Source organism: Leptosomus discolor, chromosome 1, assembly GCF_034619465.1.
Source record: "Leptosomus discolor isolate bLepDis1 chromosome 1, bLepDis1.hap2, whole genome shotgun sequence".
NCBI classification, from domain to species: Eukaryota; Metazoa; Chordata; class Aves; order Leptosomiformes; family Leptosomidae; genus Leptosomus; species Leptosomus discolor.
The window spans coordinates 106,035,016-106,047,566 of NC_141391.1; the positions used below are offsets into that span (position 1 = coordinate 106,035,016).

General features: G+C 41.1%; 1 protein-coding gene across 1 annotated transcript; it reads left to right on the forward strand.

The window, feature by feature from the left end:
• The first annotated feature begins 432 nt into the window (after positions 1 to 432).
• On the forward strand, positions 433 to 11,194 carry MRPL39 (mitochondrial ribosomal protein L39). Its single transcript, XM_086462797.1, has 10 exons — positions 433 to 484; positions 1,001 to 1,207; positions 1,549 to 1,688; positions 2,191 to 2,290; positions 3,586 to 3,653; positions 4,972 to 5,084; positions 7,612 to 7,677; positions 8,898 to 9,051; positions 9,962 to 10,009; positions 11,058 to 11,194. The coding sequence occupies exons 1-10, from the start codon at positions 433 to 435 to the stop codon at positions 11,142 to 11,144; spliced, it is 1,035 nt and encodes a 344-aa protein (XP_086318923.1). The 3' UTR covers positions 11,145 to 11,194.
• The last annotated feature ends 1,357 nt before the right edge of the window (positions 11,195 to 12,551 follow it).

A 12,551-nucleotide genomic window follows, 5' to 3' on the forward strand; every position in this document is an offset into this window, starting at 1 on the left:
CTCTGCCACAGCCGGGCGCCGGGCACCAGCGACCCTTCCAGCAGCACCAGGCTGTTAGTGTTAACGCCGTAACCCCAGTACCGCCTGTTTGCGACGCCGGTTACCAGACGGCTGAATGCACGCCCCAAGGCCGTCCAAAAGACGCCGGTTCTGGGGATGACATTGCTGCCCAGGGTCAGGAGGCCTGTTGAGGCAAAGGGGGACCAAGGCGCTACGCCCACAGCGCAGTGGAACCAGCACACACACGATGGTGCCCCTGAAGAGGGAGTTCACAGCTGAGGGCCGGGCGGCCCAGCTCCCCGCAGCCCCGCGGGCACCCCGAGCCCCGGACCCTGGCGCCGCCCGGCGGCCGCGGGCGGAGCGGCGGGCGGAACCGCTCTGCCGCCGCCGCTGTTTCCGGGGGAGCCGGAGGCGGCGGGACTCGGCCGGAGGATGGCGGCGCGCTGGGCCGCCGGCTGCCTGCGGGGCGGGCGGGAGGGGCGCCGTGAGTGGTGGTGGCGGCGGGCCGGGCGCGGCGGAGCGGGGCGCTGGGTGTGCGCGGGGCCGGGCCGGGCCGGGCCGGGCCGGGCCGGGCGGGCTGCGTGCTCGTCCTGCGCCGGTGCTTTGCGGGGCCGGGCCTGGGGCGGCCGGGCCTGGCCGTGCGGGGCGGAGGGGGGCGGCTCGGGTCCCCGGGCCGAGGCGGCCGCTGTGGGCGCGGCCGGGGCGCGGCGGCCGGTCGGTCTCCCCGCGCGGGGGGCGGTGGGCGTCGGCAGGGCCCTGCCCGAGGGAGGGGGAGCGCCGTCATGCTGTCGTTGCGTCGGAGTGTTTTGTTGTGACTTCATGCGGGCGTTGCAGGGACCAGGAATAAGTTAAGAGCTGCTGAAGTGCTCCCCTTGGGCCCATGGAGAGAGAGACGTGGGCTAGCAGTGCAGGGGTGTGTCTGCCTTTCTTTAGAAACCAGCATTTGTAAAGAGGCTTTGAAAACTCCTTGCTGCTGATTTTAAGCCATTCCTTATACCAGGGTTCATCTGCACACCACCTGTTCCTCGACTGACATCCGATGAAGTGATCCAGATGCGTAATGAGCTCTTCATCAAAGAGAAGGAGAGGCAGAAGTCTCTTTATCCACGAATTGAGAAAATCGAAGTCAAATACACTGGGAAATCGCACCCTGGCAGTGTGTTTGTAATGAACAAAGCTCTGTCTACTCCGTACAATTGTGCCATGCGTAAGTGAATGGACTCTTAAACTAACATTGTGATGAAAATTGTGCTGCCCTATTGGGACTTGTTGTCTCAATATGAAATGCTAGTATTATTGAGGGTTTTGTGACCAAGATAACACGCGTGCATTCAGAATATCTGTGTTTGGTAAGTCTAAAATACCTTTGTACTAGAATACATGAGCAGAAACTGAACTAATTTTTGGAGGCTCTGTTAACAGCTCTTTCTTACAAGTCAGTTACAAAAGTGAAACTTGCAGTTTGTTATTACAAATGCAGGAGTCTAAAGTACTGGCTCTGAGGAATATGGTTAATAACTGTGTAATACTTTTTTTTACTTTCTTTAGACTTAAGTGAATGGCATTGCAAGAAATCCGTTCTAGCTCTTGTGGATGGTGAAGTCTGGGATATGTACAGACCCTTGACCAAATCATGTGAAATTCAGTTCCTTACTTTCAAAGATGAAGATCCAGAGGAAGTAAACAAGGTCAGTCTGCATCTTATCCCATTGTACGTGACCACTTATGGCCATTTGATTCTGTATGCCCCTCTCAGTTCCATGTCTGTCTGCTTTCTTGAACTTTGTTGTCATTAGAGTTCAGATATTTTTAATCATTGGTTGGCACATTGCGGTTATCATTAGCTGGACCAGGATGTGGGCTAGGTGGTGTGCAGGTATCCCTTTCAACCTGTGTTATTGTATTATTCCATTATTTCAGATTTAAGTATCTCCAGGGAAGCATCTGGCTTGTATTTTAAATGCAGTTTTGATTTTTTTTTTTTTAATTTTGATTGATTCTGTATGGGGAATCATTTCCAAATTGAAGTTTAAATACTAAAGAAAGTAATGCTTGGGTTGGCAGCTAGGTTTGTGCATCATTCAGTTAAATGTTGGTATTCTTTTGGAATAAATAGCTGTTGTTCATCTGGTCTGGTGTGGGTTGTTAGCTTCTGGGTAGTAAGTCTGTGCTTTGAAATTTTCTTTATAGGCGTATTGGCGTTCCTGTGCCATGATCATGGCATGTGTGTTAAAGAAGGCATTCAAAGATGAGTACTCGGTGAATCTGATTAAAGCTCCAGAAGTGCCAGGTGATATAAGTGTTTTATACTGATTGTCTTGTCTTTTGCTTTTTTTTATGTGAGTGTCTAATAGTGTTACCAAAAAAAAAAGGCTCCTTTGCCAGTGCTTGAGGGTACTTAGCAGTATGTATGTGTGCTACATGCTGTGGGTGTAGCCTTTAATTTATAGTAATTGCGCTGAAAACAATTTTGTTATCCACGTACCGAAAACTGGTCTGTGTGGCAACTGAGTTTCAGACCACTTAGGATTTCATAGGTTGAGTTAGTAACGTAAGGGTAGAACCTTTTTCTTGTGAAGTTGTGTGGGTAAGGTATTAGATGTGACAAGTTTTTGTGAAATTTGCTCTAATAACTACACATCCTTGTGAGCACTTGAGTTACTAAAAATTATGATGTGTGCATCAAGGTGGAAGATTATTGAAGTACAAACAGGGTTAGTAACAACTTTTGCCTCTCTGTGGCCTGACTTAAGATTTACAAAAGTGAGAAGATGCCCAAGAGGGGAGGTTATTTAAATAACAAAGCCTGTGTGATGATGGATTTGGTATATGAGAAGGTTGGCTGCTGCTCGTGAGGAGTCCTCCTACAATTGTTTCACTTTTTAGCAATTTCAGCATTTGTCTTGATTGGTAAGTGTAGAGTGGATATTTCAGTTCTACCAGGATTTGCAATAATCTTGCATATACTAAGCATATAGAAATAGTGTGAGCTTACTAGGTTCATATGCTTGATTTCTAAGATGGCAGTAACTGAGTATAAACATACACAAAGAGTGTTCTGTTGACTATCGCAGAAATTCGTGTTGCTTTTATCAGAAATTTGTGCCATGCTTGTGTCATGGATAAATATTTTACTTCATCTTTAATACTGTCTGATTTCTCTATGCAATAAATTCCTCTTTCAGTGTAATAGTCCAAATTTACTTCTAGCATATGATGCATACAAAGGAAAAAAAAATGAAACATTTAAATATTTTTAAAATATTATTTTTCTTTCAATGTTAGATGCCGTTCTGGGAAGCAGTATATATTTTTTTTCCTCTCTTCTTGATGGGGTTGTATTATACTGACATCACGTTAAAACTCATTTCAAATTATTTTCTCATTTAGTGAAATGAAATGAAAGCGATACAGGTTTAATCTGCCATTCAACTGTATAATCACAGCTGAAAATTTATGTTTTGTGATGGATTTCTTGAGATCATTCTGTTTTTCTCATTCATTTTGATATATTTATAAGAATATGTTATGACAATGACTTTGTTACAAATGTGAATATTTTTCTCTTTTGGATTGGAATTGCAGTGATCTCTGGAGCTTTCTGTTATGATGTAATTTTGGACAATAGACTGAATGACTGGAAACCAACAAACGTAAGCACAATAACTTCTTTCCCCAAAAGTTACATACCTTGGATCCTTGTCCAATGGCTCTTTTCTAATGGGGAAGAGGGGGCAGTGAATTTTTTTCTTTTGGTCAGGTATATCCACACTCGTGTATGTTTTTTTAGGTCAGGAGGGCTCTTTGGAAACTAATCTCAGCATTTACCACGTGCTGGATCTCATCGCAGGATGTTCTCAGACCACACAGGCTGTGTTCCCTTCAGATTAAATTAAACCTTGAGTTGTCCTCCAGGTGCTTACAGGGTTTAGATCTGTGGGGCTAGAGTTGGTTCTAGTCTGAAATACGATTCCAAAACCAGCTGATGTGGCTGTTGGGACCTCAGTGCCATCTTTGTTACTATACAGATCTGCTCCTGCTCAGCAGCTCTTGCCTGGTTATGTAGATGCAACCATAGTCTTTGTGTGAGTAGAGCCCTCTGAAAATAAAAATGCGTGTAATAGGTGTGTTTTCACCTAGTGGTTTAATAGCGTAATCACTTTATTGTTGTAAAAGAACTGCGAGCACATTCAGCTGAAGCTCTCCTTAATAGCTTGCTTGTATTTCATGCTTTCCAGTAAATCTAAGAATCTGAAACCTAACTCTCATAACCATTTGGTAGCTGGTGTGATCACGAATGTTTTACTTGTCTGGTGCCTATTCATGTTCTCATGCCCGAATATCAACAGAGGTGTGTTTGGCTAACAAAGCACTATTGGTACAATGCAGAATTTTTTTTTCAATGTGATCTTGTAGTTGAAGATATGTTTGAAATATTTTCTACGTGACATTATAATTGTAATTTCTCCTAATAACAATTTCTTATTTATCAATAAATCTGAGTATGCAGAGCTTTGGCTTCTGGACCAAGGTGATCAATTTCTATTTATTAATTATTCAGTACTTTTTTCCTTTTGATTCCGTCACAATAGAGGTCGTTTATAAGTGGAGTCACGACTCTGGGGAAACAAGATACACAGATGAATATTTAACAGTAGCAAGACTGTATGTGTATATATCATGTTGGGAAAACCTGAGAAGTTTAACTCCAATTAATAGATATTGTTTCTGATGGAAAAATGCATATTGATTTGACTGAGCAATTTGACTGGGCCTTGAATCAGTCCATTTAAACAGTGATGATCTGTAGCAGTCTGTTGCTGATAAATAGTAAACAATATTCTTATATTTAGGGTTTATAGTGGATGATCGTTGTTGTTTTGACTAATATTTAGTGTTTCCTGTGCTTTGTGTGTTCACTACAGCTGTGAAACAGTGGTGACAGTTTTGTATGTATCAACTGTTTTTTAGGACAACTTCCGTTCTCTTACAAGGGATGCTGGAAAGCTAATTCATAAAGACCTTCCCTTTGAAACCCTGCAAGTTGAAGCAAAAGTAGCACGTGAAATATTTCAGCATAACAGGTAAGTGTCTGAATTTACCTTTCTTTTAGAAAGGCAATTAGAAATTAGTTTAAATCTCCATTTGGTTTTGTAAATGTAAAATAAAATGCGGTAGGTGAAGTAAGAAGGTTCTTCTCTCACTAATCTGAATGAACATGTCTCCATTCTCTTTGTCACACTCCTTTATTTCATTTTTAATGTTCTCTCCAGAGGCCAACAGCAGGAACCTTTACTGGGTGTAGTTTTGTGACAAATGGGAAGATTGTAGACTTCTTAGTTTAATAGTGAGCTTCAAGATTTCACTGCTTTTACATTGAAGCTCTGGCGGTTAGACTTGGTGTGCTAGGCTTTCTTATTCAAAGAAAGGTAGATTTTTTTTTTTTTTTTTTTCATATTTTTGTATCTTCAAATGAAGATGTGATGAAATGCAGTTTTTGAACTCTGTAGGGGAAAACAGGTAAAATACTCTGGCCTGTGCTATAAAATTAGGCTTGTTCAACACACTCTAGCCTTCTTCACTGCAAAAACACTTAAGCAGTCTTTTAAGAAAAAAATTCTCTGGTCCGCAGCTTTTTGGCTGTTGGAGAGAGGTGGGGGGAAATGATAAATAATTTAACATTCTGTGAACCAAGATAAAATTATGCTAAAGCTGAAGTTGCAAAAATAACTAGTTTTTTAGCTTAATAATGAAGATGATATTAATGTGACATACAGACTAGCATCTCTTTGCTGTGTTGGCTGGCAAGCATTGACAGCAGGTGGGTGCTGCCTTTTGATAATGGCTTCAGATATTGTGTATGTATTTATGTGTAGTAAGAGCAGAGAACACTTTGCTGTCTTGCAGGTGACCAGCTGTTGAGGGCCACACGTTGCATAAAATCAGTTTAGGTGATCTCATAGTGTCTTCTAGTCGTACATGTGTCTTGAGAAACTCTTCATTTTTATTTGAAGTAGTAGGTTCATTTTATCTTTTTGAATAAAACTCTGCTGAGAGAGCATGGCCCTCCTATAACATATACATAGAATAGGCTAGAAGAGACTGTTACAGTAGGAAGGGACCTGCAATGGTCATCTAGTCCAACTGCCTGAACACTGCAGGCTGACCAAGTTATAGCATGTTGTTAAGGGCATTGTCCAAATGCCTCTTGAACACTGACAGGCTGGGGGCATCAACCACCCCTCTAAGGAAGCTTGTTCCAGTGTTTGACCACCCTCTTGGTAAAGAAATGTTTCCTAATGTCCATTCTAAACCTCCCCCATTGCAGCTTTGAACCATTCCCATGCGCCCTATCACTGGATCCCAGGGAGCGGAGCTCAGCACCTCCCACTCCACTTCCCCTCCCCAGGAAGCTGTAGAGAGCAATGGGGTTGCCCCTCAGCCTCCTTTTCTCCCAACTAGATGAACCTCCCCCAAAGTCCTTAGCTGCTCCTCATGGGACATTCCTTCCAGAACTTCCACCAGCTTTGCTGCCCTCCTCTGGGCGCGTTCAAGCACCTTCACATCCTTCTTAAATTGCAGGGCCCAGAACTGCACACACTACTCCAGGTGAGGCCGCACCAACACTGAATACAGCAGGAGAATCACCTCTTTTGACGGGCTGGTTACGCTGTGTTCGATGCACCCCAGGGTGCGGTTTGCCCTCTTGGCTGCCAGGGCACACTGCTGACTCCCACTGAGCCTGCTGTCAACTGGCACCCCCAGATCCCTTTCTGCAGGGCTGCTCTCCAGCCACTCCTCTCCCGATGTATCTTTGTGCCTGACATCACTGTCCTAGGTGCAGAATCCAGCACTTGAACTTGTTAGATTTCATGCCACTGATGATGGCCCAGTGCTCCAATCTCTCTATGTCCCTCTGCAAGGCCTTTTGCCCCTCAGGAGAGTCAACAGCACCTCCCAGTTTGGTATCGTCAGCAAACTTGCTAATGGTGCCTTCAACTCCTGCACCGAGATCACTGATAAATACATTGAACAGAACTGGCCCTAGGATTGAACCCTGGGGAACACCCCTGGTGACCGGTCGCCAGCCAGATGTAGCCCCAGTCACTGCAGCCCTTTGAGCTCTGCCCTTCAGACGGTTCTTCACCTAGTGCACCATGAACTTGTCCAGAAGGATGCTGGGAGGGACAGTATCAAAAGCTTTACCAAAATCCAGAAAAACTACATCCATCACCTTCCCTTCGTCCACGAGGCAGGTGACCTTATCATAGAGGACATGAAATTAGTTAAACAGGACTTTCCTTTGTGAGCCCCTGTTGACTGTGCCTGATGATTGTGTTATTCTTTAAATGCCTTTCAGTAGTACTCAGTATAATCTTTTCCATAATTTTTCCGGGAACTGAGGTTAAACTAACAGGTCTGTATGACATGCTTCATGAAATGTGTGAGTATGTGCTGTTAGACAAAATTAAGAATTTTAAACCTTTTTAAAAGCACGCATAAATACAAGCATGATTTTTAAGAATGCTCCTTAAATCAATTCCATAAGTATTCTTATAAGAACTAGGTGTTAAAAGTAAGGATTTTTAAAATCATTTTTGTCTTGTTCAGATACAAAATGGAGATGATAGAACAGAAAGCCTCTCAGAATATGGAAGGAATTGTAACGTTACATAGGTGAGAAAAACTGAACCCTCATTCTATTATGATTCACTGAAAGATTTGATTATGTTGCAAGTACTTCCTGCAAGTGAGAAGAGTAAGTTACTTGTGATGGTTTTCAGTTCAGAAATCGCTTGTATTCATTGCTGTCTGTAGTCTGCCCTAAGTTGTTTGAGTGTTGTGGTTTGTTTGGGTTTTTTTTTATACAGCCATTGATTTGCGATATTAACACTTGGTGGATCTCACTACATTGCTATTTCTTGTTATGTTAAAGGTGGTAAGTACCAGAGAAGTCTTACTGCTTTAAATTGTTTTACATATTTTATGTAAAATTTTAAATTTTAAAATTTAAAAACCATTTAAATAAATCTCTAGAGCTTGACAGGTTAAATCAAGTGAAAACCAAATACTTGTTTGAAAACAAGAGTTAGCATTTTTCTTCCAAAGTTGTCAGGATCTTCCTAACTGGCAAACTACCGCCTTGTAGTGGTGGAGATGAGAATGAAGCTGGCTCCTGGGATACAGTGTAAGATACAGAGTTCTTAGGCTGGAGTCAGGAAGCTTCTGTTGTATCTTGGGCGTATAAAAGAATCTGTGACTATTAGTTGTCTAGATGTCTAGATTGATCTGCATTTGATTTTGGAGTCCATACCTCTCTAAAGGAACAGATGTCTTTGCAGTGGTGGTTCCTGAAATTTTAGAACGATGTTGTGTCTGTTCCTCCTTCCTCCCTCGCTCTAGTTTGCTCCATAAGAGGGAAAATGGACTTGCCTGTTGATTCCTGGGAGAGGTTTGTTCTGAGTGTTCTTTCGCTGTACATCTTTTTGTCTCTCGCTTTTCTTAATTGATTTGTAGTTTTCGAAGATCTGAAAGGGAAATACCTGTGCTGGTTGTAAACACTGTACTGTGGAAAATGTGTGATCTTGGAGACAAATCTTTTTCTGGTGAATGACAAAATTATCCCACTTTTAAAGCCAACATGGCTTCAAAGATTTGTTAAACCTAGGATCCTTTTTCTAGGCTTGAAGTTTAAATTTCGTAAATGCATTTTAGGAAATTTTGTGACCTCTACATTTGCTTCAGGAAACCTAGAAATGCTGGACTTGGGATTTGTGTGGATTTTCTTTTATCTGTTCTGTAGACAGGAATTTGCTAATCAAAACTAAACCCAAATGGGCTTGTACTTCTTTTCAAATGTATTTGACATAGGTTTTTGGGGTTGTTTTTCCCATCAGGTTTGGTGACTTTGTAGATGTTAGTGAAGGCCCTCATATTCCAAGGACAAGTTTCTGTTTCCAATACGAGATAACGGCAGCCCATAATCTTCAGACTAACCAGTCTGAATTGATAAGGAGGTTCCAGGGTGTGTCCCTGCCAGTCCATTTGAAGGTAACTATTCCATTTTGTACGGGTTTTCCTTCTTTAAGGTAAGGCATTTGGCTTACTTTCCAGTCTTTATTATACGCCGTGCTGGTAATTCAGAGGTGAGAACGGTAGCAGAAGGGGAAGGCCCGTGATGAGGACTGTGGTGGGTATTTGGGGTTCTTTTTCCTCGAACTATTGGGGATGTGAAATCAGAACTAGAAAAGTTTGCATCAGAGACCCTTGATGCTGTTGATCAGTACTGAAAGTGCTGTTTTGGTTGTGCAATTTCCACTTGGATACTTCATTCACCTTGCCTTAGTTAGTTGTGCATGCCCATCTTCTGAAATGGAGGCTGCTGACAGTGTTTATTCAGGTTCAGGAAAGAGCAGAACTTTGAATTTATACTCGTGATAAAGGATATAATTTCAAAGTATTTCATGGTATCAAAGTAAAACCCAACAATAACAAAAAAAGTCCTAGCACTAGGCTAGGCTTAAACTTAAACAAAGGCTTTGCAGAACTATAGGTGGAGGCAGGAGTCTTTCTTCCCGTTTCTGTTGACATACGATTTTGACCGGTGGGCTAGCACACGCGCTGCTTTCTCGGTTGGGGAAGTTTTCGAGAGACAAGTGGGCGCTGGGTTCCTCACCTCGTCTCTCTGTACCCTTCCTCGTCATAAGATTTTAATTCCCTTTTTTGCCCATTGCTCCCTCAATGATTCCACACAACAAGTGGATGTGATCAGCAGACATTTATTCAAGTCCCCCAAAGAAATGTGGGCAAACCGGATGCTGAAATCATAAGCTCTAATGTCTGAATTAGGGATTGTTACGGTGTTGTGCTATCGTTTCTATACGCTTGTCAGAATTTATTCTATGAGAAGATTTTGGGTTTTTTGGCCTCCAATAACATCATTTAATGACATTTAATACAGGCTCACCACATCGTGTGGCACAAACTGCTGGAAAGATCGAAGAGGCTGGTAAGTCTCCTTAGCAGTGAAGTACAGCTTGTGAAATACAAAGATATGCTGTGATAGAGTAGAACTTGATGATTAGAGGTGGATGGTGTCTTCAAGAACATACCTTTAGGAATGGAATTGTTCACAGGTGAAGAAAAATCAGATGCACATGAAATCTCTAAGCTGTTGTTAATTACCACTTTAAACAACGTTAGTACTTTTTTAAATTCATCTCTAGAATTAGTTGGTATCATGTGGTGTAAAATTTAAAATTATTTTTTCTTGTTTTAATTGTGAACATGAAATAAGAAAACTGAAAATTGAAATAATGTGTTTACACTTTCCTAGGTTTTAGGTATAGTAACAAGTTTTCTGCCATAGGTTTGAGAGAACACATACGAACATGTTTCTTGCAAGTAAATGCAGGAATAAAAATCTGATACCACTGGGTGAACCGAGCTGGAGGTTACTGGAGATAAAAGGGAATGCTGTTTCAGTAAGCTGCATAAATGCACTAGTTTGAGTATTTTTTGCCTGTTTAAAACCTACATGGAAAATAAGTTTCTTGCCAACATACTTCTGTTAAACAACCAGTGTTTCAAAGTTGGAACTTACTTACCCAAGAGAAGCTTTAGAATGACTGAATAAATGCAAAAGGCAAGTTTTTAATGTAGATGGAACTATAAAATATCATAAGCAGCGTATAACCAGAGACTTACTTTCCAAGCATGCTTAAATGTGGGAAATACTCATAAGAATTAAACAGCAGATGTTTTGGAGCCTTCAGATCAAATGTTTTACTTGCTTCTGTGGCAAGAGAGAGAGAAGCAAATGCTATATGTCTGCTGTAACTTGTAAGCCAAGGATGTGCCGAGAGCCCAACACATGATATTTTTCTATGAAATTAATTTGAAGATGCTTGTCATTCAGGTCATCTGATGTTGGAGACAATAACTGCCTTTGTAGTTTGCCCTTTCTTGTTATAGTGACAGTGTGAGGGGAGGATTTCCATGATCAAGGAGAATTAATTTGTGTTTAAAAGCGTAATAGAATTGTTATGTTTCCGCAGGTCACTGAAGAAAAATATTTGGAAGCAGCAGCAGAACATCATGAGGTAAAAGATGGAAGTGAAGAAGGAAAAACTGTATCAATTTAAATTAACTTTAGCCTCTGAATGTACATAATAAAATGTGTATTTTTACATGACTTATTTGTGCTGCAGATAAGAATGTCTTGACTAATTCATTTGAATTCGGTGGACCTAAGTCATGGGTAGATATAAAGCCAGTATCAGACATTTCAGTCCACTTGAATGTCACTTTACCTTTTTTTTCTTCATTTTTATTTTTTTAATGTTTTATTTGCAGTAACTCATCTTGCAAGTTGTGTGTGTCTCTTATCTCGACAACAATTGTATGTGTCCAGATGTTGTCCTCTGTGATTAGTGCAGTTTGGCCTACAGGCTGCAGCTGGAAAGGCCGTCCATCCCCTTTATCTTGATATAATTTCAAGACCCCTTGTTTGGTCTTCCATGAAGAAAGTGTTTCTTTCTAATTCCTGACCTGGTGTGTTTATTTCTTGCTGGAACTTCCTCCTGAAATTCCACTGAGTTCTTTGCCTACTGCAATAGCAAGTTGAGACAGATAGTATCTTTTAAGAAAAAGGGGGGGAAAGGAAAAAAAGAAAGAAAAAAAAGCCCTTTCAGAAGCCCATTAAGGGTTACAAAACATTATTATTTTACTCACTTTGATTTCCTGTCAGAATTGAGATTAGATACTCTGTTGTGTTTCTGGTTCAAAAGTCTCCATTCAGTAGACAACTGTGTCATTACCATTGCTTTACTAATACAAAATCACCAGAATGTAGAATCTGAAAAGTTCTTTGAGTTTAATATTTTATGCTGTGCAAGTGCAGTTAAAGATCATTTTCCAGAATAGTATCAGGAATGTAGTCTATGCTTGCATCCCCAGTGTAGTGAGATTTATTATGCATTTTCATTCTTTGATATTTAAATATGGTGACTTCAGTTAAATTTCACAAGGAGTGTTTGTTAGATGATGTTTTCTGACATTGTGTATTTTCATCCTTAGCTCATTAGAGCTGTTCTTATTATACCGGCGGAGATTTTTACTTTCTGAAGTGCAAATATTTTATCTGAATTTTGTCCTGATTACTGTTTTTACCATTAACTGCATCACTTTCTAATCAATTGACGCTACAGTTTTGTGAGAGCAAGGCAGCAGTTCAGTAAAATGCATTTAGGTCAGGAAATCTTAGCTAGCTTAAGCAAATTAATAAGTAAATTCTGGATGTGCCAGAAGAGGAAATGCAATCGGTAAAAGTAGCTTTTGGCGAAATTGCAGAAATCTGCTTAAAATGTGTTTGCTCCTATGTGTTTCTGTGCTTAGTGCAAGCTTCAGCTGTTCAGATTTAGTGCCATACAGTGAAGTTTGAAGTCCTCAATATGCTAACAGCCTGTGACCTCTGGTTTAGTTTCCTGTTTTAAGTATAGTACATCTTTAAAGTATAGACTGTACCTTCTCAGAGTACTTGAAAAACTGAT